General features: G+C 46.9%; 1 protein-coding gene across 7 annotated transcripts in view; it reads right to left on the reverse strand.

Moving 5' to 3' along the window:
- The window catches only part of LOC143989136 (PIN2/TERF1-interacting telomerase inhibitor 1-like), a 54653-nt gene that overhangs the window by 9649 nt on the left and 19496 nt on the right, over nucleotides 1–25508 (reverse strand). The window contains exons 2-5 of one of the 7 annotated variants that reach the window (XR_013276988.1): nucleotides 10027–10136; nucleotides 8486–8578; nucleotides 6703–6904; nucleotides 6073–6151 (exon numbers count right to left, since the gene is read on the reverse strand). Coding sequence is in view for 1 of the 7 variants with exons in the window: in XM_077489167.1 (XP_077345293.1) it covers nucleotides 6008–6151; nucleotides 10027–10136 (254 nt within the window). In the remaining 6 variants the exon portion in view is untranslated. Of the gene's footprint in view, nucleotides 1–4223; nucleotides 6152–6702; nucleotides 7873–8485; nucleotides 8590–10026; nucleotides 10137–25508 lie in introns of those variants that run through there. The other 6 variants (XR_013276985.1, XR_013276986.1, XR_013276984.1 and 3 more) reach the window with 6 other exon arrangements.

The following is a 25508-nucleotide window of genomic DNA, read 5'->3' on the forward strand; positions in this document are numbered from 1 at the left end:
GCCCACAGTGCCACACATCAGTGCCCACAATCTGCCTCAACAACGGTGCTGCACCCTAGTGCCACATATCCGTGCCCATCAGTGTCATCTACCAGTGCCCCCCATCAGTGCCCAGCAGTGCCACCTATCAGTGCCCATCAGTCCCATCTATCAGTGGTACCTATCAGTGCCCCTTAGTGCCAACCATCCGTGCCATCTTATCTGTGCCCATCTTTGCCCATCAGTGCCGCCTTATCTGTGCCCATCAGTACTGCCTTATCTGTGCCTATCGGTGCCACCTTATCTGCGCCTATTAGTGCTGTCTTAACTATGCCTATCAGTGCCCACCAGTGCAGCCTATCAGTGCCCACCAGTGCAGCCTATCAGTGCCCACCAGTGCAGCCTATCAGTGCCCACCAGTGCCGCCTCATCAGCGCACTTCAATGAAGGAGAAAAATGACCTGTTTGCAAAATTTTATAACAAACTATTAAACATGATTTTTTATTTTATTTTGCATCTTTTTTTGTTTGTTTAGCAAAAAATAAAACTCCCAGTTGTAATTAAATACCACCAAAAGAAAGCTCTATTTGTGGGAAAAAAATGATAAAAATTTCATTTGGGTACAGTGTTGCATGGCCGTGCAATTGTCATTCAAAGTGTATCAACGCTGAAAGCTGAAAATTGGTCTGGGCAGGAGGGGGGTTTAAGTGCCCAGTAAGCAAGTGGTTAAACATCGTCAATCCCACTTTGTCTACACTCCATAGTGGGCACCCCTGAGTATGTGCATACGGTGTTTGGAGTATTTCCTTCTGATGGACTTGTGGAGGTAGCGGCACTTTTAAGCATTTTGGCATGGGACCCTTGGGGACACCCTGAAGCACATCCTGTTTTGAGTCCAGTGTCAGAGATGAAGAGCCAACACAGGAAGCTGAACCAATGGACCTGGAAATAGGGGTGTCACTTGCATGGCTGTGACAGAGAGGGGGTGAAAATCTGAAGATATATTGTACCTTCTACAGATAACACATAATATTAGAACCGTGTGCCGAGCTGTTCTGCTTTAATCCTAATTTTTCTGCCTTCACTTCAAAGAGCGTTGAAAACGTTTTTTGGAAAAAAGAGAGACTTTCAGGAAGCCATGACCTGGTAAGGTCATCTATTTCCATCGCTAGGGACTTTATATGACATCAGGACCTGGTAAGGTCATCTATTTCCATCCCTAGAGACTTTATAGGACATCAGGACCTGGTAAGGTCATCTATTTCCATCCCTAGGGAGTTTATAGGACATCAGGAACTGGTAAGGTCATCTATTTCCATCCCTAGGGAGTTTATAGGACATCAGGACCTGGTAAGGTCATCTATTTCCATCCCTAGGGACTTTATATGACATCAGGACCTGGTAAGGTCATCTATTTCCATCCCTAGGGAGTTTATAGGACATCAGGACCTGGTAAGGTCATCTATTTCCATCCCTAGGGAGTTTATAGCACATCAGGACCTGGTAAGGTCATCTATTTCCATCCCTAGGGACTTTATAGGACATCAGGACCTGGTAAGGTCATCTATTTCCATCCCTAGAGACTTTATAGGACATCAGGACCTGGTAAGGTCATCTATTTCCATCCCTAGGGAGTTTATAGGACATCAGGACCTGGTAAGGTCATCTATTTCCATCCCTAGGGAGTTTATAGGACATCAGGACCTGGTAAGGTCATCTATTTCCATCCCTAGGGACTTTATAGGACATCAGGACCTGGTAAGGTCATCTATTTCCATCCCTAGGGACTTTATATGACATCAGGACCTGGTAAGGTCATCTATTTCCATCCCTAGGGAGTTTATAGGACATCAGGACCTGGTAAGGTCATCTATTTCCATCCCTAGGGAGTTTATAGCACATCAGGACCTGGTAAGGTCATCTATTTCCATCCCTAGGGACTTTATAGGACATCAGGACCTGGTAAGGTCATCTATTTCCATCCCTAGAGACTTTATAGGACATCAGGACCTGGTAAGGTAATCTATTTCCATCCCTAGTGACTTTATAGGACATCAGGACCTGGTAAGGTCATCTATTTCCATCCCTAGGGAGTTTATAGGACATCAGGACCTGGTAAGGTCATCTATTTTCATCCCTAGGGAGTTTATAGGACATCAGGACCTGGTAAGGTCATCTATTTCCATCCCTAGGGACTTTATATGACATCAGGACCTGGTAAGGTAATCTATTTCCATCCCTAGTGACTTTATAGGACATCAGGACCTGGTAAGGTCATCTATTTCCATCCCTAGGGAGTTTATAGGACATCAGGACCTGGTAAGGTCATCTATTTTCATCCCTAGGGAGTTTATAGGACATCAGGACCTGGTAAGGTCATCTATTTCCATCCCTAGGGACTTTATATGACATCAGGACCTGGTAAGGTCATCTATTTCCATCCCTAGGGACTTTATATGACATCAGGACATGGTAAGGTCATGAATATCCATGCCATTTACATCGAGAAAGAAAAAGGGGGTTCGTTTGCGCGGAGGGTGGGACTTTGTGTGAAGCACGTAGAAGCAAAACAATAAATGGATGAATGAAAAGGAATTCACTTCAAAGAGGACTAATCAAGAGATCTAAGAAATGAAAATCTCTCCAACACCTGAGCGTATCTCCAGGTGTGAAACTTCTCATCAGAAAATTTCTGCCTTTAATAACTGCGCATTGCCCAGAAGAATCGGAATAGCCGACAAGAATTTGCATGTTCCCCGTCACAACAACATGTCTGTTTACAGATGTAGTGGGAGCTTTGTCGGTTCAAGAGAACCTGTCTACTGGAGATACACAATATTGTCAAAAGTATTGCGACACCTGCCTTTACACGCACATGAACTTTAAAAGGCGTCTAATGCCCCGTACACACGATCGGACATTGATCGGACATTCCAACAACAAAATCCATGGATTTTTTTTTTTCCGACGGATGTTGGCTCAAACTTGTCTTGCATACACACGGTCGCACAAAGTTTGTCGGAAATTACGAACGTCAAGAACGCGGTGACGTACAACACGTACGACGAGCCGAGAAAAATGAAGTTCAATAGCCAGTGCGGCTCTTCTGATGATTCCGAGCGTGCGTGGAACTTTGTGCGTCAAGATTTCTGACAACGGATTTTGTTGTTGGAAAATTTGAGATCCAGGTCTCACATTTTGTGTGATGAAAATTCCGATGGAAAATGTGTGATGGAGCTTACACACGGTCGGAATTTCCGACAACAAGCCCCCATCGAACATTTTCCTTTGGAAAATCCTATCGCGTGTACAGAGCATTAGACTGTAGGGTTCTATATTGAGTTGGCCCGCTCTTTGCAGCTATAACAGACCTCCCTCAGGGTGGGCAGGGGGGCCAGGGGTGCGATTGATCAGGATGCTCCCATAATACTCCCCCAACCCTTTTTTCTCTCTCTTTTCTATGCATCTTCCTAGCTTCTCTCTTTGCTTTTTCCAGTTTGGGCCAGGTTAGGTTCTTGAATTGCCTCCCGCCCGCCGTATAGACAAATAAATGGCAGAGTGGAGCAGCTCTGGGACACCTTCATATGACTGCACCCAGTCTTGGTACGCAACGCGGCAATCGTGGGCTCGCCGTGTCCCTGGGGACACAGGGTGACCCTGATCTCGGTAAAGAGCCGCGGCTCTTTTCCCATGTGATCAGCAGTGGTGTACAATCACAGCTGATAAAATGTAAACAAGGAGATACTGTTTATCGACTCTCCTAGCCTCACACTGACAGAGGGAGGAGAGGAGAGCCAATCAGCGGCAGCTCCTCACAGGGGAGACCTGTATACATCATCAGGGACATGATTACGGTAAAGCCCCAACAGTGCCCATCAGTGAGGCCAATCAGTGCTGCCTTTCAGTGCCCACTAGTGCCACTTATCATTGCCCATAAGTGCTGCCCATCAGTCCCACCCTTCAGTGCTGCATATTAGTGCCTCTTCAGTGTTAGCCCATCATTGCGGCCGCATCAGCGCATATCAGTGGAGGAGAAAAATTACTCATTTAAAAATATTTCTGACATAAGCCAAGAAAAAATAAAATTTTCAGAGAGAACTTCCGCTCTGACCGCCTAGGCCAGTGATGGCGAATCCTTGGCACCCCAGATGTTTTGGAACTACATTTTCCATGATGCTCTTGCACTCTGCAGTGTAGTGGAGCATCACGGGAAATGTAGTTCCAAAACATCTGGGGTGCCAAGGATTCGCCATCACTGGCCTAGGCGGTCAGTACAGAAGTATAAGCAGGTACCTGTCAAAATGCTCATTTTGACAGGTTCTCAAACCGGAGCGGGGGAAGATGCCTTAAAGGAGGAATAGTGTTGCCTGCCGACGAAAGCGGCATGAGTCAAACATAATGTTCTCTATGCCGATTGTATTAAAGAATAGATGTGTACTTAGGAGCACAATATGTGGGCCCTACGAATACACTGCATTGTTTGAATTGTAATGGATACGATTTGTCATTTGCTTTCTGGAATGGTGATATTGTTTCCATTATATATAAAAAAAAAAAAAAAAACGCAAGGGTCTCCAAACTTTTTCAGTGGAAGGGCCACATCAGATATTTTACAATTATGGGTTTACTTCCTCTTTCATTCCCTGCAAAGGCAAAGCATAATGGACTACTATGCATCACATAGTAGTCCATTATGTGTCACTTACCTGACACAGGAGCCAGCGAAGTCACTGCTGTCCCCTGTAGTCCGCCGCATCCATCTTCTTGGTGGGGTCTCGCAGCTCCACCGCTGTCATTCGCCAAAGCCGCGATGAGGTCACTCCCGCGCATGCGCACGGGAGCCGAGACGCGCGGCATCTTCGTTATTGAGAATGCCACGCTCAGTGCCCCTGCCTTAATCTAGGCTTACCTGTAGGTCAAAGTGGTTTGTAAGGGTTTACAACCACTTTAAAGGGGTTATATTAGAACATATTTTTTTTTTTTCTAACTTGTCAGGTTACTTTAACTGATAACATATAAAAGATAGAGGTTCATCCCTTTGATCTGCAGATGAATGAGATTAGATACAAAAGTAACAACGTTTATAAACACTGTGCCATGGGATCCTTTATTTCTTTTGACAGCAGCAGCTTCTATATTTACGCAGCAGCTGTCATTATGACAGCTGGGAATCTCCAGCTAGTGGGAGAAGGGACTACACACCCTGTACATGTTGATAAAGTTTTAGCGTATGTACAGAATCCAGGGTCCACAACTGGTTAAAGGATTGTGTTTGGATAAGTAACTTATTTGCTATAGTCTGGTCACAGGGGTGTGTTTGTGTGTGTATTGGGGGAGTGGCTTGGCCGAGGCTGTAATTTAACACATTCACAGGGTCTTGCGGTGATGTGCGGCGCACAGGACCTTTGTTGTCTGTTCCATCACAGAGATACATGGTGGTTGAAGGCAAGATGTGGGTGATCATCATTGGCGTTTCAGCTGCTACCTCTCTGGTAGAGATGGAAAAGTGCCAAGCAAGATAGATTCGGATGGGTGTAGAGGTGTATTTGGTATGGAAGATCATCACACTTGAGGTTGCTTTTAAATTTTTTTATTGAAATTCACGGTTCACAAGTGATGACAGTAGCCGACGTGTTTCGGGGGAATTGCCTCCCCCTTTGTCAGGGCTGTGATGGTTGGAACGGGTCTGGACTTGAAGGTCAAATACAGTCCTCCATCATTTTACAGCACCTAAAAGGCTCCATTCTTATTTGACCCCTGGGTCCAAGGCCAATCTCGACCACATCAACCATCACAGCCCTAACAATGTGGGAGGCATCACCCCTGAAGCACACTGGCTCTACTGATCACTTGAACCACGAACTTCAATAAAAAAATGTAAGAGCAACCCCAACTGTGACGACCGTCCATATCAAGTGCACCTCTACACCCATTCAAACCAGGGGTCATCATCTGTACAGCACATTTCACCATGTTACATCCTAAATACGGGTGTAACATGGTGCAAAAAGGTGGCATTTAAGGAAATCAGTGGACAATCAGTGCACTATGATGACAATAATATGTCCAAATTCTGCATGCACGGATCTTACCAGAGCTTGCTGTGCCATGGCAAAAGTTCAGTTCGGGCAGAAGGTGGTTGAAATCGTCTTGATGGGGGATCCATTTATCCTGAAATAAAAAAAAACAAATAAAAGGGATTCTGATTAAAAAGCATTTAAAAAATGGACACAGACATATTGACCATGAGAAAAGAGGAACAGCGTATCTGCAAAGGGCCCCTAATGACCCACCTATACTCCCCTTATATGGACTCCTTTACAGCTCCTACCTCCAATGCAGCCAGTGATGAAATTATCGGTCTTGGGGAACCAGGGGAAAGAAGATGTCACTCTCTTGGTCATGTGACAGTGCTGGACCCTATAAAGTGGTTATTAGGCCTGAGCACAGACAGAGGAGAGGTGGTCACAGGCTCCCCCATACCTAGTGTCAACTGCTGTGAAGGAGGAAGGCGCGGTGAGAAAGTCAGGTGAGTAAAAGAGGTTGGAGGCCCTTTAAGATGTAACTTTGGACCCAGCAAAAAAAAAACCTGCACACACACACACACTTCTAAGAGGTTCAGAGATGGAAACTGCACAAAAAGCAAGTAGAGGGTGAAATACTAGTCACCAGTGTTGCCTGTGGTCTCCCTATAGATGTACTTCTTCCCACTACTGACTTACCATGCCATGTTCTATACTGTGTCTCTGTGCGGAGGCAGCCATCTTGGTAGAGGAGAACAGTTAGCAGTACTGTAGTGACATCACCAAATCTCACTTCAAATTTCCTGAGGCTACCAGGTTTGGAAGCAGGGAAATCCTTGAACTGCAGATCCTCTGGTACAGCTTCCTCTCCAGCAAGGAGAACCGGTGGAAACAGTAAGGCCTAGAAACGCCGGCGAAAGATGGGAGGGGAAGTCTGGGGTGGATCAATTTAAAAAAAGAAAATGCTTGACAAGCAGTTAAGAGGCAACATGGAAATGAGCCCTCTTGGGCTTGTTCCTAAGTACTTGAGTACAAGTTGAGTACCAGGGTGGAAAAACTGGTACTTAAACGCCTGGTTTTAACCCCCGTCCCTCTGGTAGCACTTGGGAACAAGCCCAAGAGGGCTCATTTACATCTGCAGTGTATTGGATTTTAAATTAGTCCCGTACCCATATTTTAGAAGCATTAAACTCTATGGCCTGGCTTTCACGGGGCTTCAGTTTGTATAAGAGCAGCAAGTGTTGACAAAGCATTTGCAGACATGATACAGGAGATGGTCAGGGACTGCAGACATGATGCAGGAGATGGTCGGAGACTGCAGACATGATGCAGGAGATGGTCGGAGACTGCAGACATGATGCAGGAGATGGTCAGAGACTGCAGACACGGTACAGAAGAAGGTCAGAGACTGCAGACACGGACCAGGAGATGGTCAGAGACCGCAGACACAGACCAGGAGATGGTCAGAGACTGCAGACACGGTACAGGAGATGGTCAGAGACTGCAGACACGGTACAGGAGATGGTCAGAGACTGCAGACACGGTACAGGAGATGGTCAGAGACTGCAGACACGGTACAGAAGATGGTCAGAGACTGCAGACACGGTACAGAAGAAGGTCAGAGACTGCAGACACGGTACAGGAGATGGTCAGAGACCGCAGACACGGTACAGGAGATGGTCAGAGACTGCAGACACGGTACAGGAGATGGTCAAAGACTGCAGACACGGTACAGGAGATGGTCAGAGACTGCAGACACGCTACAGGAGACGATCAGATACTGCAGACAAGAAAAAGGAGATAAGAGACTGCAGAGGCTCCTGGGCCAGGGGATGGGCACCAGGTCCCTAGGGGCCTTTACATGGCACTCTAATCAGATGCTTTTGATAGTGACCCAGCAAGGATTCTATAGGGAGAACACTGCAGAGCCCCCTCACATCCTCCCTAGTGGCTCCTCTATAAGCCTAGCATGGCTGCAAGGAATCAAGAACGTTGGTCGGCAATGCCTCCTCTGCTTCCTATAGACAGTAGGTATAAAAGGTACACAAAACACAAACCCAGAAATACTCAGAGGACTTCCAGGTTTATTCAGCATAGCAACGTTCTCGATTCTCCGCAGCGATACTAGGCTCACAGAGGAGCCACTAGGGAGGATTGTGAGGGGGGCTCTGCAGTGTTCTCCCTATAGGATCCTTGCTGGATGACCATCAAAAGCAACTGATTAGAGTGCTGTGTAAAGGCCCCTAGAGACCTGGTGCCCATCCTCTGACCCAGGAGCCTCTGCAGTCTTATCTCCTTTTTCTTTGACCATCTCCTGTATCATGTTGGCAGTCCCCGACCATCTCCTGTACAATGTCTACGCTGAATGTTATATGTAGCCCTTTGTATCTATTAGGCACCCAAGATGAGGCCCTCTATACCTACTATTAGCTGTTGTTATAGGACACCAATGCTCTTGTCTGGTACAAAACTTCTTCATTACCTCATAATTGTTGCAAGCTCCAAGGCCCAGAGTGTTGTTCTTCACTTGAACTTTGATGTGCTCCGTGGATCCTTATTCCTGAGCCCCGAGACCCTTGAATAGAACTGGTTAAAGCATTGGTTAAAAAAATCATCACATGATAAGACAACGGCTGCACCCCAAAAGGAATCCTGTCATTGGAAACAGCCGGAGTGACACCAGCCGACTGTAAAATCATCAGTTCTAGAGTATTCCAGAATAATACAGCCGGCCTGGCCAGAGATGTTACCACCTGTGTCTACAATTCCCCTATGGGGGTCACCCCTCCCTTCTCTTCCCGGAACATATCTGCACAGTGTACCCCCCCATGGTGCAATTCAAAGTACATTATTTTGTGGCACAGATGTAACTTCTAATCCTTCTCCTCTAAATTTAAAAGGCATAGGCCGCCTTTTGCAAAATTTTAGTAAATGCACCAACACTGATAGAATAACAAAAATGTGCAAGTCCTTAATTAGTGCACTGAGGCCTGCAGAGCATGGTAACAACTTCCGGGGATCGATGGGCACAGAGGGGATGGGGGGACCGATGGGCAGAGAGGGGATGGGGGGACGGATGGGCGCAGAGGGGACGGGGGGACGGATGGGCGCAGAGGGGACGGGGGGACGGATGGGCGCAGAGGGGACGGGGTGGGCCGATGGGCGCAGAGGGGAGGACGGGTAGGCCGAGGGCCGCAGAGGGGAGGACGGGTAGGCCGATGGCCGCAGAGGGGAAGACGGGTAGGCCGATGGCCGCAGAGGGGAGGACGGGTAGGCCGATGGCCGCAGAGGGGAGGACGGGTAGGCCGATGGCCGCAGAGGGGAGGACGGGTAGGCCGATGGCCGCAGAGGGGAGGACGGGTAGGCCGATGGCCGCAGAGGGGAAGACGGGTAGGCCGATGGCCGCAGAAGGACAGGGGGAGGGGCGATGGGCGCAGAAGGACGGGAGGGGGGGGGGATGGGCGCAGAAGGACAGGGGGGGGAGATGGGCGCAGTAGGACAGGGGGGCGCGATGGGCGCAGAAGGACAGGGGGGGGCGATGGGTGCAGAAGGACAGTGGGGGGGTGATGGGTGCAGAAGGACAGTGGGGGGGTAATGGGCGCAGGAGGACAGGGGGGGGCGATGGGCACAGAAGGACAGGGGTGGGCGATGGGCGCAGAAGGAGGGGGGGGGCGATGGGTGCAGAAGGAGGGGGGGGACTGTTGGCGTCCTCTACAAATCCTATCTGCCGTGGTGACTTTCTATATAGTTTTGCATGCAGCGAAGAAAGGTTCTAAATGCAGCCTGGGTCCTTTTTCAGGAGCATCGCAATCACATCATTATTCTGACATACACCCTTCAAACAGGAACTGAGAAGAAATGTCCCACATGGGGGTCAACAGTAAGAAAACCTTTTGCTGCGCTATTTAAAACAAATAGGCTGGACTAGAGACAGATCTCAACTCTATGAAAGGGATAATGGGGGGGGGGGGGGGGGTGAAGTTTACGCTTGATATCTGGCCTCCTCTGACATATTGCGCTCACCTTGCCCTTGGACCAACCCATCTTCTCCAGCATCTTTTGCCCGAACTTGGAGTCGTCCTTGGTCCAGGCGCTGTTCCTGGGGTCCACCGACCATTTCTGCTTCCTGCGGGCTGGAGAGAGAACTAAGACTATCAGACACTATGTGTGTATTATAGAGATTTTATATTATATAATTTATTATTATTATTATTTTTATATATATATATATATATATATATATATATATATATATATATATATTACACACACAAACCTTGGTTTGAGAGTGTTTTGCAAGACAAGAACATTTTTTAAACAAATTGTGACTTGATCTACAAGCGATGTCTTGATATACAAGTAGCGTCAGGTCACTACTGGGTATAAAACAAAACAGAGGCGCCTCTAAGTGTAGCAATATGGTTACATTTAATGAAGGTACAACATTTAGCAACTCACATGGTTGATGAATAGAACAGGCACATCTAAGTATGTAGGCATCGGGGGTAAAGCCGTTCACATAGACCATCCTCCGCACGGCCAACAACTTCTACCCTGAGCTCCACGAGAGCTTCCAGCCTCGCTTTCAGATCGCCCCATCGCAGGGTAGTCTTCCCGGTCACGATTGCTGACTGACATCGGTGAGAGCCGGTGATGCGGAAGGCGGTCTATGTGGACAGCTTTACCCCAGATGACTGCATACTTAGATGTGCCTCCTTCAATCATCAACCATGTGAAATGTGCATATAATATGGATTGCGCCAACTACCACCACAACTATTTAGTGTCATATATCACTTCCACAATATTTTGTGCAAAACCACATAAAGTGTCGTGCCTTAATTAAAGAGGAGGGCCGTTTAAAAAAAAAAAAAAAATTTAAAGTCAGCAGCTGCAAACACTGACTTAATAAGCCGACTTACCTGTCCAGGGCGCCCGCAATGTCGGCCGCCCGAGGCCGACCTGTCCCTCGGCTCTCGGACGGGCTAAGGAAAACAGGCAGTGGAGCCTTGCGGCTTCACTGCCGGTTAACTACTGCACATGCGCGAGTCGCGCAGCGCTTTGTGAATGGGACGCGCTGTGTTCTGGGACACACAGTTCCCAGAACACAGCGCGACCCATTACCCAGAAGACAACGCGACGAGGAGAGAAGAAAGATCTCCGTGGAGGAGGAAGAGGCAGATTAAGTGCCTAGCAACAGGCATTTCTGGTAAGTAAAAAAAAAATTTTTTTTTCATTTTTTTTTTTTTAGATTTTTTTCTAATTTTTAATGTCTTTTTTTTTCAGGGTGGCCCTCCCCTTTAAGTTCCTCACTTTGCTCTCATACCCCTATATAGAGTGCAATTAATATAAACAACGAGGATGAGAAATCCAAACAAAGAATATGTATCATTATATAAATAAAAAATATAATAAAAATAAAAAAAATAGACCGAACTATTTCAGTGCCACATGAATGTCCCAAGTGAGTGATCACTCCAGTGTCACTAAATTCCTCCTATTTAAAGTGCTTCTTCAATAAAGAGAAAATATAAATAATATAAAAATAAAATAAATAACATAAAAATATATAAATAGAAGAAGCACTTTAAATAGGAGGAATTTAGTGACACTGGAGTGATCACTCACTTGGGACATTCATGTGACACTGAAATTGTTCGCTCTATTTTTTTATTTTTATTATATTTTTTATTTATATAAGGATACATATTCTTTATGTTTGGATTTTTCTTCCACAATGTTTATATTAATTGCACTCTATATAGGGGTATGAGAGCAAAGTGAGGACCTTAATGAAGGCACGGCACTTTATGTGGTTTTGTACAAAATATTGTGTAAGTGATATATGACACTAAATAGTTGTGGTGGTAGTTGGCGCAATCCATATTATATGCACATTTTATGTTAAATTTGTCCACTTATATAGTGACATTTATACCTGATTGCAGCAAACTAACACATAATCTGTTGAAACCTTTTGCGCCAGTAAATTCATTAGTTTTTCATTAACCATGCGAGTTGCTAAATATTGTACCTTTATTAACCACTTCAGCCCCGGAAGGATTTACCCCCCTTCCTGACAAGCCCTTTTTTGCAATACGGCACTGCGTCGTTTTAACTGACAATTGAGCGGTTGTGCGATGTTGTACCTGAACAAAATTGATGTCCTTTTTTTTTCCAAGAAAGAGAGATTTTTTTTGGTGGTATTTGATCGCCACTGCGGTTTTTATTATTTGCTCTATAAACTAATTTTGAACACATTTTGAAAAAAAAAAGCTTTTTTTTTTATTTTTTTTATTACTTTTTGCTATAATAAATATCCCCCCAAAAATAAAAAAATAAAATAAATAAATTCTTCCTCAGTTTAGGCCGATATGTATTCTTCTACATTTCCCCCCCCCAAAAAATATCACAATACGAGTATATATTGGTTGGTTTGCGCAAAAGTTATCGCGTCTATAAAATAGGGGATAGATTTATGGCATTTTTATTATTTTTTTATTATTAATGGCGGTGATCTGAGTTTATCATGAATGCAACATTATAGCAGACAGATCTGACACTTTTAACACTATTTTGGGACTATTGGCATTTATACAGTGATCAAAGCTATAAAAATGCATTGATTACTGTGTAAATGTCACTGGCAGGGAAGGAGTTAAACACTAGGGGGCGAACGAGGGGTTAAGTGTGTTCTCTCAGCGTGTTCTAACTGTAGGGAGGATGGGCTCACTAGAACATGACAGAGATCACCGTTTCCGATCACTGGGAGCAGTAGATCTCTGTCATGTTACTAGGCAGAACAGGGAAATGCCTTGTTTACATAGGCATCTCCCCATTCTGCCTCTCCGTGTCACGATTGTGGGCCACAGGTGGGTACGCTCCCGTGGCACGCACGCTAACCGCCGATGACGCAGCAATGTACGGGTACATCGTTTTCCGCACCCGTGCCACTTTGCTGACGTATATCAGCGTGAGCCAGTCGGCAAGTGGTTACATGTAACCATATTGCTACACGTAGGCCGCGTACACACGGGCGGATTGTCTGCCCAACTTAGTCCGCTGAACCGCGTTTCAGCGGACAATCCGCTCGTGTGTGGGCTTCAGCGGACTGTTTCAGCGGACAGTCTGACGGACTTAGTCTTTCGGAATTTCCGTAATTTTGTCCGTCCAAACTTGGTTTCAGCGGACAGTCCGCTCGTGAGTAGGCAAGTTGGACGGACTAAGTATGGAGCATGCTCAGAAAGGATTTACACGCCGAAGGTTGCATTGCAGTGTATTGGACGTCGTATTTCTACTCCCGTCGTACGTTCTGTACACGTCATCGCGCAAGCTTTCAGCGGACTGTCTGTTCATCGTGTGTGGTCAAGTCCGTTCATTCAAAAGTTGAACGGACTGTCTGTCGGATTGTCTGACGAACTTAGTTGGGCAGACAATCCGCCCGTGTGTAGGCGGCCGTAGAGGCGACTCTATTCTCTTTTATGCTCTGTAGCTCCTACTGGATTTTTCTTCTAATCCCCTTGCGGACTCTTCCATTTATGGATGGACATTTTATTGATACACAACCTGGTCACATTGCTATAATCTTTTTATATGGACTATAAACTGAAGGTCTTATGAATAAATGGTTGTGGAACGAATCATCTGAGCTTCCATTATTTCTTTTGGGGAATTTCACTTTGATATACAAGTGCTTTGGATTACAAGCATGCTTCCGGAACAAATTATGCTCGCAATCCAAGGTTTTACTAATATACGTGCGATCGCAGGCACGAGAGTAAGAACAGATGTGTGTGTGTATGTGTGTATAAACACAAAAATCCCTGTTCTGTGAGGAGAGACAGATTATGTAGAACAGGTGTGTGTGTGTGTGTGTGTGTGTGTATAAACACACAAATCCCTGTTCTGTGAGGAGAGACAGATTATGTAGAACAGGTGTGTGTGTGTGTGTGTGTATAAACACACAAATCCCTGTTCTGTGAGGAGAGACAGATGATGTGTTCCTACTAGCTAGGAACAATGATCTGTCATCTCCTCTAGTCAGTCCCATCCCCCCTACAGTTAGAACACACACAAGGGAACACAGTTAACCCCTTGATCACCCCTAGTGTTAACCCCTTCCCTGCCAGTGACATTTACGCAGTAATCAATGCATTTTTATAGCACTGATCGCTGTAGAAATGTCAATGGTCCCAAAAATGTGTCAAAAGTGTCCGATCTGTCCGCTATAATGTCGCAGTCCCGATAAAAAATAAAAATAAAAAAACACAGATTACCATTACTAGTAAAAAAAAATAAAAATTTATAAAATACACCAATGAATTTATGGACATGATAGAGAATGTTTTTATTTATCATTGTAATTTGTTTATTCATGCTTTAGAACATAATAAAAAAACAAACACTGGTCTATCCTGTATGATCTACAGAAATTCCAGTTTCCTCCTTTACCTTCCTACCGCCGAGGTTGGACGATATATGACAGATTGGTTCAATCGGATCAATGTCGTTCTCCCTCACCTAGACCTTGTAACACTAAACAGTCACATGACACTGGGGAAGGAAAATGGCTAATTGGGCCCAATTTAGACATTTTCACTTAGGGGTGTACTCACTTTTGTTGCCAGCGGTTTAGACATTAATGGCCGTGTGTTGAGTTATTTTGAGGGGACAGCAAAGTTACACTATTATACAAGTTGTACACTCACTACTTTACATCGTAGCAAAGTGTCATTTCTTCAGTGTTGTCACATGGAAAGATGTAATAAAATATTTACAAAAATGCGAGGGGTGTACTCACTTTTGTGAGATACTGTATATAGAAGTATAAAGAGGACCTGTTATGGCTCTATACATGTATATAGAAATATAAAGAGGACCTGTCATGGCTCTATACATGTATACAGGAGTATAAAAAGACTGGTCATGGCTCTATACATGTATATATGACTGTAAAAGGACCTGTCATGGCTCTATACATGTATGTAAGAGTATATAAAGAGGACCTTGTCATGGCTCTATACATGTATATAAGAGTATAAAGAGGACCGGTCGTGGCTCTATACATGTATATAGGACTGTAAAAGGACCTATCGTGGCTCTATACATGTATGTAGGAATATAAAGAGGACCTGTCGTGGCTCTATACAAGTATATAGAAGAATAAAAGGACCAGTCATGTCTCTATACATGTATATAAGAACATAAAGAGGACCTGTTGTGGCTCTATACATGTATATAGGACTGTAAAAGGACCTGTCGTAGCTCTATACGTGTATATAGGACTGTAAAAGGAACGGTCATGGCTCTATATGTGTATATAGGACTGTAAAAGGACTGGTCATGGCTCTATACGTGTATATAGGACTGTAAAAGGACCTGTTGTAGCTCTATACATGTATATAGGACTGTAAAAGGAACGGTTATGGCTCTATATGTGTATATAGGACTGTAAAAGGACTGGTCATGGCTCTATACATGTATACAAGAGTATAAAAGGACCGGTCATGGCTCTATACATGCATATAGGAGTATAAAAGGACCCGTCATGGCTCTATACATGTATATAAGAGTATAAAGAGGACCTGTCGTGACTCTATACATGTATATATAGGACTGTAAAAGGACCTGTCATGGCTCTATACATGTATATATAAGAATAAAAGGACCGGTCATGTCTCTATACATGTATATAAGAGTATAAAGAGAACCGGTCATGGCTCTACACATGTATATAGGACTGTAAAAGGACCGGTCATGGCTCTATATGTGTATATAGGACTGTAAAATGACTGGCCATGGCTCTATACATGTATACGGGAGTATAAAAGGACCTGTCATGGCTCTATACATAAATATAAGAGTATAAAGAGGACCTGCTGTAGCTCTATACATGTATATAGGACTGTAAAAGGACCGGTCATGGCTCTATACATGTATATAGGAGTTTAAAAGGACCTGTCATGGCTCTATACATGTATATAGGAGTTTAAAAGGACCTGTCATGGCTCTATACATGTATATATAAGAATAAAAGGACCAGTCATGTCTCTATACATGTATATAAGAGTACAAAGAGGACCTGTCGTGACTCTATACATGTATATAGGACTGTAAAAGGACCTGTCATGGCTCTATACATGTATATATAAGAATAAAAGGGCCGGTCATGTCTCTATACATGTATATAAGAGTATAAAGAGAACCGGTGATGGCTCTATACATGTATATAGGACTGTAAAAAGGACCGGTCATGGCTCTATACATGTATATAGGAGTTTAAAAGGACCTGTCATGGCTCTATACATGTATAAATAAGAATAAAAGGGCCGGTCATGTCTCTATACATGTATATAAGAGTATAAAGAGAACCAGTGATGGCTCTATACATGTATATAGGACTGTAAAAGGACTGGTCATGGCTCTATAAATGTATACTGGAGTATAAAAGGACCTGTCATTAGTGATGGCCGAACGGTTCGCCCGGCGGTCGTTTCGCGGCGAATTTCCGACTTTCGCCGTCCGCGGGTTCGAACGCCTTTTTCCGTCGTTCGCCCCGGCGGACTTACGTGTTTAATGTATACAAGAACTTTAACCTTTCGTGACACGTTTATCATGTGTTACAGGACAACCAATTGAGACATGACAGCTCATGGACACTTGGACATTCCCCCTAACCTATAAATACACCCGATCCGGTGGCCATTTTACATTCTTTCTTCTGTCACTGTAGGGAAAGGATCCTGTGTGGAGTAGGGACAGAGAAAACGCTAGCTATTTGGTACACAAAAGTTCTTTTCAGGACTGGTATAGGTGTTAGGTCAGCAGCCTGAGTTTCTTTTGTCAGTTTAGATAAAGGGACAGAGCGCTGTATGCTGCTATTTTAGGGACAGCTCAGCCAGATTAGTCTTTCTTCATCATCATCATCATCATCATCATTAGCTGTTACTATCAGGTCCACAAAAGAGCTGTTCCAGCTAATCGTTCCAGCCTACTCTTTTTTGCCAATTTGTATAGGGACAGGCAGGAAGCAGTGTGTCAGGCAGTGAGGATAATTTTAAAGACTTGCTGTTACTATTAGTTCCACAAAGGTTCTTTTCAGGACTGGTATCAGTGGTACGGTAATAGGCTTGTACACGTATAATATTCTTTCTTCCAAATATAGAAAGAATATTATACTTGACTGCTGCCCTTCTGCTGCAGTCTGCTAATCATTCACAACTCACTTGTTCCACAAAAGTTCTTATAAGGACTGGTAACTTGGTCTGTCTAGGGTGCTACGGTACATAGGCTTGGGTGCGGTACAGTCTGCTGTTCTGCAAGGACCGCTATCGGTCCACAATAGATAGGGTTGCCGTGCACTACTGCTGACCGCTGCCCTATACTGCAGCAGTCCTTCAGCGGTATAGGGACTGACGCACAGTCTGCTAAACACTAATACACAACCTGCTTGGTCCACAAAAGTTCTTATAAGGACTGGTAACTTGGTATAGGGTGCTACGGTACATAGGCCTGAGTGCGTTACAGTCTGCTGTTCTGTAAGGACCGCTATCGGTCCACAATACATAGGGTTGACGTGCACTACTGCTGACCGCTGCCCTATACTGCAGCAGTCCTTCAGCGGTATAGGGACTGACGCACAGTCTGCTAAACACTAACACACAACCTGCTTGGTCCACAAAAGTTCTTATAAGGACTGGTAACTTGGTATAGGGTGCTACGGTACATAGGCCTGAGTGCGTTACAGTCTGCTGTTCTGTAAGGACCGCTATCGGTCCACAATACATAGGGTTGCCGTGCACTACTGCTGACCGCTGCCCTATACTGCAGCAGTCCTTCATTGGTATAGGGACTGACGTACAGTCTGCTAATCACTAACACACAACCTGCTTGGTCCACAAAAGTTCTTATAAGGACTGGTAACTTGGTATAGGGTGCTACGGTACATAGGCCTGAGTGCGTTACAGTCTGCTGTTCTGTAAGGACCGCTATCGGTCCACAATACATAGGGTTGCCGTGCACTACTGCTGACCGCTGCCCTATACTGCAGCAGTCCTTCATTGGTATAGGGACTGACGTACAGTCTGCTAATCACTAACACACAACCTGCTTGGTCCACAAAAGTTCTTATAAGGACTGGTAACTTGGTATAGGGTGCTACGGTACATAGGCCTGAGTGCGTTACAGTCTGCTGTTCTGTAAGGACCGCTATCGGTCCACAATACATAGGGTTGCCGTGCACTACTGCTGACCGCTGCCCTATACTGCAGCAGTCCTTCAGCGGTATAGGGACTGACGCACAGTCTGCTAAACACTAACACACAACCTGCTTGGTCCACAAAAGTTCTTATAAGGACTGGTAACTTGGTATAGGGTGCTACGGTACATAGGCCTGAGTGCGTTACAGTCTGCTGTTCTGTAAGGACCGCTATCGGTCCACAATACATAGGGTTGCCGTGCACTACTGCTGACCGCTGCCCTATACTGCAGCAGTCCTTCATTGGTATAGGGACTGACGTACAGTCTGCTAATCACTAACACACAACCTGCTTGGTCCACAAAAGTTCTTATAAGGACTGGTAACTTGGTATAGGGTGCTACGGTACATAGGCCTGAGTGCAGTACAGTCTGCTGTTCTGTAAGGACCGCTATCGGTCCACAATACATAGGGTTGCCGTGCACTACTGCTGACCGCTGCCCTATACTGCAGCAGTCCTTCAGCGGTATAGGGACTGACGCACAGTCTGCTAAACACTAACACACAACCTGCTTGGTCCACAAAAGTTCTTATAAGGACTGGTAACTTGGTATAGGGTGCTACGGTACATAGGCCTGAGTGCGTTACAGTCTGCTGTTCTGTAAGGACCGCTATCGGTCCACAATACATAGGGTTGCCGTGCACTACTGCTGACCGCTGCCCTATACTGCAGCAGTCCTTCATTGGTATAGGGACTGACGTACAGTCTGCTAATCACTAACACACAACCTGCTTGGTCCACAAAAGTTCTTATAAGGACTGGTAACTTGGTATAGGGTGCTACGGTACATAGGCCTGAGTGCGTTACAGTCTGCTGTTCTGTAAGGACCGCTATCGGTCCACAATACATAGGGTTGCCGTGCACTACTGCTGACCGCTGCCCTATACTGCAGCAGTCCTTCAGCGGTATAGGGACTGACGCACAGTCTGCTAAACACTAACACACAACCTGCTTGGTCCACAAAAGTTCTTATAAGGACTGGTAACTTGGTATAGGGTGCTACGGTACATAGGCCTGAGTGCGTTACAGTCTGCTGTTCTGTAAGGACCGCTATCGGTCCACAATACATAGGGTTGCCGTGCACTACTGCTGACCGCTGCCCTATACTGCAGCAGTCCTTCATTGGTATAGGGACTGACGTACAGTCTGCTAATCACTAACACACAACCTGCTTGGTCCACAAAAGTTCTTATAAGGACTGGTAACTTGGTATAGGGTGCTACGGTACATAGGCCTGAGTGCAGTACAGTCTGCTGTTCTGTAAGGACCGCTATCGGTCCACAATACATAGGGTTGCCGTGCACTACTGCTGACCGCTGCCCTATACTGCAGCAGTCCTTCATTGGTATAGGGACTGACGTACAGTCTGCTAATCACTAACACACAACCTGCTTGGTCCACAAAAGTTCTTATAAGGACTGGTAACTTGGTATAGGGTGCTACGGTACATAGGCCTGAGTGCGTTACAGTCTGCTGTTCTGTAAGGACCGCTATCGGTCCACAATACATAGGGTTGCCGTGCACTACTGCTGACCGCTGCCCTATACTGCAGCAGTCCTTCAGCGGTATAGGGACTGACGCACAGTCTGCTAAACACTAACACACAACCTGCTTGGTCCACAAAAGTTCTTATAAGGACTGGTAACTTGGTATAGGGTGCTACGGTACATAGGCCTGAGTGCAGTACAGTCTGCTGTTCTGTAAGGACCGCTATCGGTCCACAATACATAGGGTTGCCGTGCACTACTGCTGACCGCTGCCCTATACTGCAGCAGTCCTTCATTGGTATAGGGACTGACGTACAGTCTGCTAATCACTAACACACAACCTGCTTGGTCCACAAAAGTTCTTATAAGGACTGGTAACTTGGTATAGGGTGCTACGGTACATAGGCCTGAGTGCGTTACAGTCTGCTGTTCTGTAAGGACCGCTATCGGTCCACAATACATAGGGTTGCCGTGCACTACTGCTGACCGCTGCCCTATACTGCAGCAGTCCTTCAGCGGTATAGGGACTGACGCACAGTCTGCTAAACACTAACACACAACCTGCTTGGTCCACAAAAGTTCTTATAAGGACTGGTAACTTGGTATAGGGTGCTACGGTACATAGGCCTGAGTGCAGTACAGTCTGCTGTTCTGTAAGGACCGCTATCGGTCCACAATACATAGGGTTGCCGTGCACTACTGCTGACCGCTGCCCTATACTGCAGCAGTCCTTCATTGGTATAGGGACTGACGCACAGTCTGCTAATCACTAACACACAACCTGCTTGGTCCACAAAAGTTCTTATAAGGACTGGTAACTTGGTATAGGGTGCTACGGTACATAGGCCTGAGTGCAGTACAGTCTGCTGTTCTGTAAGGACCGCTATCGGTCCACAATACATAGGGTTGCCGTGCACTACTGCTGACCGCTGCCCTATACTGCAGCAGTCCTTCATTGGTATAGGGACTGACGTACAGTCTGCTAATCACTAACACACAACCTGCTTGGTCCACAAAAGTTCTTATAAGGACTGGTAACTTGGTATAGGGTGCTACGGTACATAGGCCTGAGTGCGTTACAGTCTGCTGTTCTGTAAGGACCGCTATCGGTCCACAATACATAGGGTTGCCGTGCACTACTGCTGACCGCTGCCCTATACTGCAGCAGTCCTTCATTGGTATAGGGACTGACGTACAGTCTGCTAATCACTAACACACAACCTGCTTGGTCCACAAAAGTTCTTATAAGGACTGGTAACTTGGTATAGGGTGCTACGGTACATAGGCCTGAGTGCGTTACAGTCTGCTGTTCTGTAAGGACCGCTATCGGTCCACAATACATAGGGTTGCCGTGCACTACTGCTGACCGCTGCCCTATACTGCAGCAGTCCTTCATTGGTATAGGGACTGACGTACAGTCTGCTAATCACTAACACACAACCTGCTTGGTCCACAAAAGTTTTTATAAGGACTGGTAACTTGGTATAGGGTGCTACGGTACATAGGCCTGAGTGCAGTACAGTCTGCTGTTCTGTAAGGACCGCTATCGGTCCACAATACATAGGGTTGACGTGCACTACTGCTGACCGCTGCCCTATACTGCAGCAGTCCTTCAGCGGTATAGGGACTAAGAGTTTTGTCACAGGGTGATTTAAAAAATGACAGGCAGAGGAAGAGGCAGGCCCTTCCGCAGGGGTGGTAGGGGTAGGGCAGGAGCAACAGCCTTGAGCCAAAGTGGGAAGTTGCAGAAGGTGCGTTCAATTACTTTAAAGGACGCACCAGACTTGGTTGAGTGGCTCACTCAGCCTTATTCTTCTGCACCCTCCTCATCCTCTCGATCTGCACCCTCTTCTTCACTCTCTGCTATGTGCACCCCCAAAGACACTACCACCAACAACACGACCACCACCACCACCACCACATACCTTCCGCTTGAGTCACTGGAATTATTTTCCGATCCATATCAAGAGGACATTTCTGATGCGCAGCCACTCTTGGTATTGGATCAGGAAGAGGAGGCAGCAACAAGCGCTACTCAGCAGTCTGACGCCAGTACCCAGATCAGCCCAAGGAGGAGGTTGGTCCCCGGTGTTGCTGCCTACTCTACTTATAGCGGTGGGGAAGGTGACGTTGATGATGACGTGTCTAGTGATGTCACGTGGGTGCCCACAAGAGAGGAAGAGGAGGGGAGTTCAGAGGGAGATATGGACCAGCAGATAGGGAGGAGAAGCAGCAATGACTTACATTGCACAGCAGGGACAAAGCAGACTGCAAATGTATCAGGAGCGAGTCATCGACCATGTACGGTCACATCTGGCGCTCCCAGGACACCGGCACATGGCTCCGCAGTGTGGGCTTTTTTTAACGTGTCCGCTGCTGACAATAGCGTTGCCATCTGCAATCTTTGCAGTCAACGCGTTAGTCGCGGTAAGCCCAATACTCACCTAGGGACGACCGCCTTAAGAAGGCACATGAGCAGCCATCACCGAGCCCAGTGGGAGCAACGGAACACACAAAGCCACACTGCAGGCTCTCACCGTCCAGCCTCGTCTTCTACTTCTCCTTCTCCTCTCTCCTCACAATTGTCCTCCACTCCACCTTCCATCACGCCAAGCTCACATTTTTCTGCAAAAAGGCAGGCTTCCGTGGGCCTAATGTTTGAGCGTAAAAAAATGATGACGCCGGATAACCCTCTTGCCCAACGGTTGGCGGCTGGCTTGTCAGAACTCATAGCCCGCCAACTACTGCCATATAAACTGGTGGACTCGGAGGCCTTTCGCAAATTTGTGGCCATTGGAACACCACAATGGAAGGTCCCAGGAAGGAAGTATTTCTCAGAGAAGGGCATCCCAGAGCTATATGGCCATGTTCAGCGGCAAGTGAATGTATCTCTGGCACACAGTGTCGGTGCCAAGATACATCTGACCACAGACACGTGGTCTAGCAAACACGGGCAGGGAAGGTATATCAGTTTTACTGCCCACTGGGTGAACCTTCTGACGGCCGTCAAGCATGTAACCCGTGGCACCCGTGTAGATTTGGTTTTACCGCCACGGATTGCATGCAGGCCTGACTCTTCTTCTCCTCCTCCTACTCCATCCTCCTCCCTCTCCTCCTCAGCTGCCTCCTCCTTTTCCGCTGCTAGCGTCTCTTCCACTGCACCGCCCAAGCTCCCCAGAACCTATTCCACATGCCAGGTGAGACGTTGCCATGCCGTGCTGCGTCTGTTGTGCCTGGAAGCAAAGAGCCACACTGGCCCGGCACTCCTTTCAGCTTTGCGTTCACAGGCAGATGAGTGGCTAACACCGCTCAATTTGACAGTTGGTAAAGTGGTGTGTGACAACGGTGCCAATCTGCTTAGCGCATTGAAACAGGGCAAAATCACGCACGTGCCGTGCATGGCACACGTCTTAAACTTGGTCGTGCAGCGATTCCTTGTCAAATACCCTGGGGTCCAGGACATCTTGCGGCAGGCAAGGAAAATCTCGGCCCATTTCAGAAGATCTTACACGGCCATGGCTCGCCTTGCTGACATTCAGCGGCGACACCATCTGCCGGTCAGACGTCTTATTTGCGATTGCCCGACGCGATGGAACTCAACCTTCTATATGCTTGATAGGCTGCTCCAGCAGAAACGTGCAGTTAACGTCTACCTGTATGAACTCTGCGAAAGAAACGGTTCTGGGGAGCTGGGTTTTTTTTCACCGCGCCAGTGGCTGCTCATGCGCGACACATGCAGACTTCTGCGGCCATTTGAGGAGATCACCAAACTGGTCAGTCGCAGCCATGGCGCCATCAGTGACATGGTACCTTATGCCTTCTTTCTGGAGCGTGCATTGCGTCGTGTCATTGATCAGGCTGTGGAGGAGCAGGAGCGGGAAGATGAGGAAGTCGCAATGCTGGATGAATTCCCAGGGGGGGCTACTCTATCTGAGACAAGTCAACAACAGGAGTCTGATGAGGAGTCAGAGGAGGATGGTGCCGGGGCGGATGAGCAGGAGCAAGAAGAGCATGCTTTAAACCTTTCTGGGATCCCTGTTGTGCGAGGATGGGGAGAGGAGAATGAAGAGGACGACATTATCCTGGATGATGAGCAGGAGCCAGGCCACCACACCGCTTCCACTTTAGTGCAAATGGGGGCCTTCATGCTCCAGTGTTTTAATAGGGACCCCCGTATAAAAAGCATGAGGGTCAAGGACCAGTACTGGGTGGCAACGTACTTAGACCCCCGGTACAAACACAAAATGGCGGAAATGTTACCGCCGTCGCAGAGGGCTGTCAGAATGCAGCACTTCCAGGCCTTGCTTCGAGAAATGCTGCATTCTGCTTTTGCGTGCGCTGGCAGAGGAGCAATTCCCACTCCCAGAGAAGGATTTGCGGGTACCAATCCAACAGCGCCTGCAAGAAGAGGCCGGTTTGAAGATGTGTTGGTGACTTCGGATATGAGGTCATTCTTTCAGCCGACCCATCGACAGGTGTCATCCGGATCCAGCATCAGGGAACGCCTAGACCGTCAGGTGTCCGACTACATTGGGTTAACGGCCGATGTGGACGCTCTGAGGAGTGATGAACCCCTAGACTACTGGGTGGGCAGGCTTGACCTCTGGCCAGAGCTTGCCCAATTTGCAATCGAACTGTTGGCTTGCCCCTCATCCAGTGTCCTGTCCGAAAGGACGTTCAGCGCAGCAGGGGGGATTGTGACCGATAAGCGTACTCGCCTAGCTCACCACAGTGTTAACTACCTCACATTTCTAAAAATGAATGAGGCATGGATCTCGGAGGAATTCAACACATGTGATCAGTAGACCATGTATATGTCTATAAACAATTTTTGGAATCAAGCACACAGACCTTCTTAATTCATTTGGCTCACTTCCCTGACCCAAAAAAGCACACCGTACTATATGCCCCTACCCTCCTCTTTGAAGAGGTTGAGCGGTGTCATATTTCTACTGGGGCTGCTTATTATGAGGGGTTCCCACCATCCCTGTGCTGTGCTGACTTCCTCCTGGGTGTTCTTATTATGAGGGGCTCCCACCATCCCTGTGCTGTGCTGACTTCCTCCTGGGGGTTCTTATTATGAGGGGATCACACCATCCCTGTGCTGTGCTGACTTCCTCCTGGGGGTTCTTATTATGAGGGGATCACACCATCCCTGTGCTGTGCTGACTTCCTCCTGGGGCTGCTTACGGTGCTGCTGTCAGCGCTGTATGTCACGGAGCTGCTGTCAGCGCTGTATGTCACGGAGCTGCTGTCAGCGCTGTATGTCACGGAGCTGCTGTCAGCGCTGTATGTCACGGAGCTGCTGTCAGCGCTGTATGTCACGGAGCTGCTGTCAGCGCTGTATGTCACGGAGCTGCTGTCAGCGCTGTATGTCACGGAGCTGCTGTCAGCGCTGTATGTCACGGTGCTGCTGTCAGCGCTGTATGTCACGGAGCTGCTGTCAGCGCTGTATGTCACGGAGCTGCTGTCAGTGCTGTATGTCACGGAGCTGCTGTCAGCGCTGTATGTCACGGAGCTGCTGTCAGCGCTGTATGTCACGGAGCTGCTGTCAGCGCTGTATGTCACGGTGCTGCTGTCAGCGCTGTATGTCACGGAGCTGCTGTCAGCGCTGTATGTCACGGAGCTGCTGTCAGTGCTGTATGTCACGGAGCTGCTGTCAGCGCTGTATGTCACGGAGCTGCTGTCAGCGCTGTATGTCACGGAGCTGCTGTCAGCGCTGTATGTCACGGTGCTGCTGTCAGCGCTGTATGTCACGGAG

The sequence above is a fragment of the Lithobates pipiens genome, unplaced genomic scaffold, assembly GCF_037356315.1.
Source record: "Lithobates pipiens isolate NorthernLeopardFrog02 unplaced genomic scaffold, aLitPip1_a1.2 Scaffold_18, whole genome shotgun sequence".
Lineage (NCBI taxonomy): Eukaryota > Metazoa > Chordata > Amphibia > Anura > Ranidae > Lithobates > Lithobates pipiens.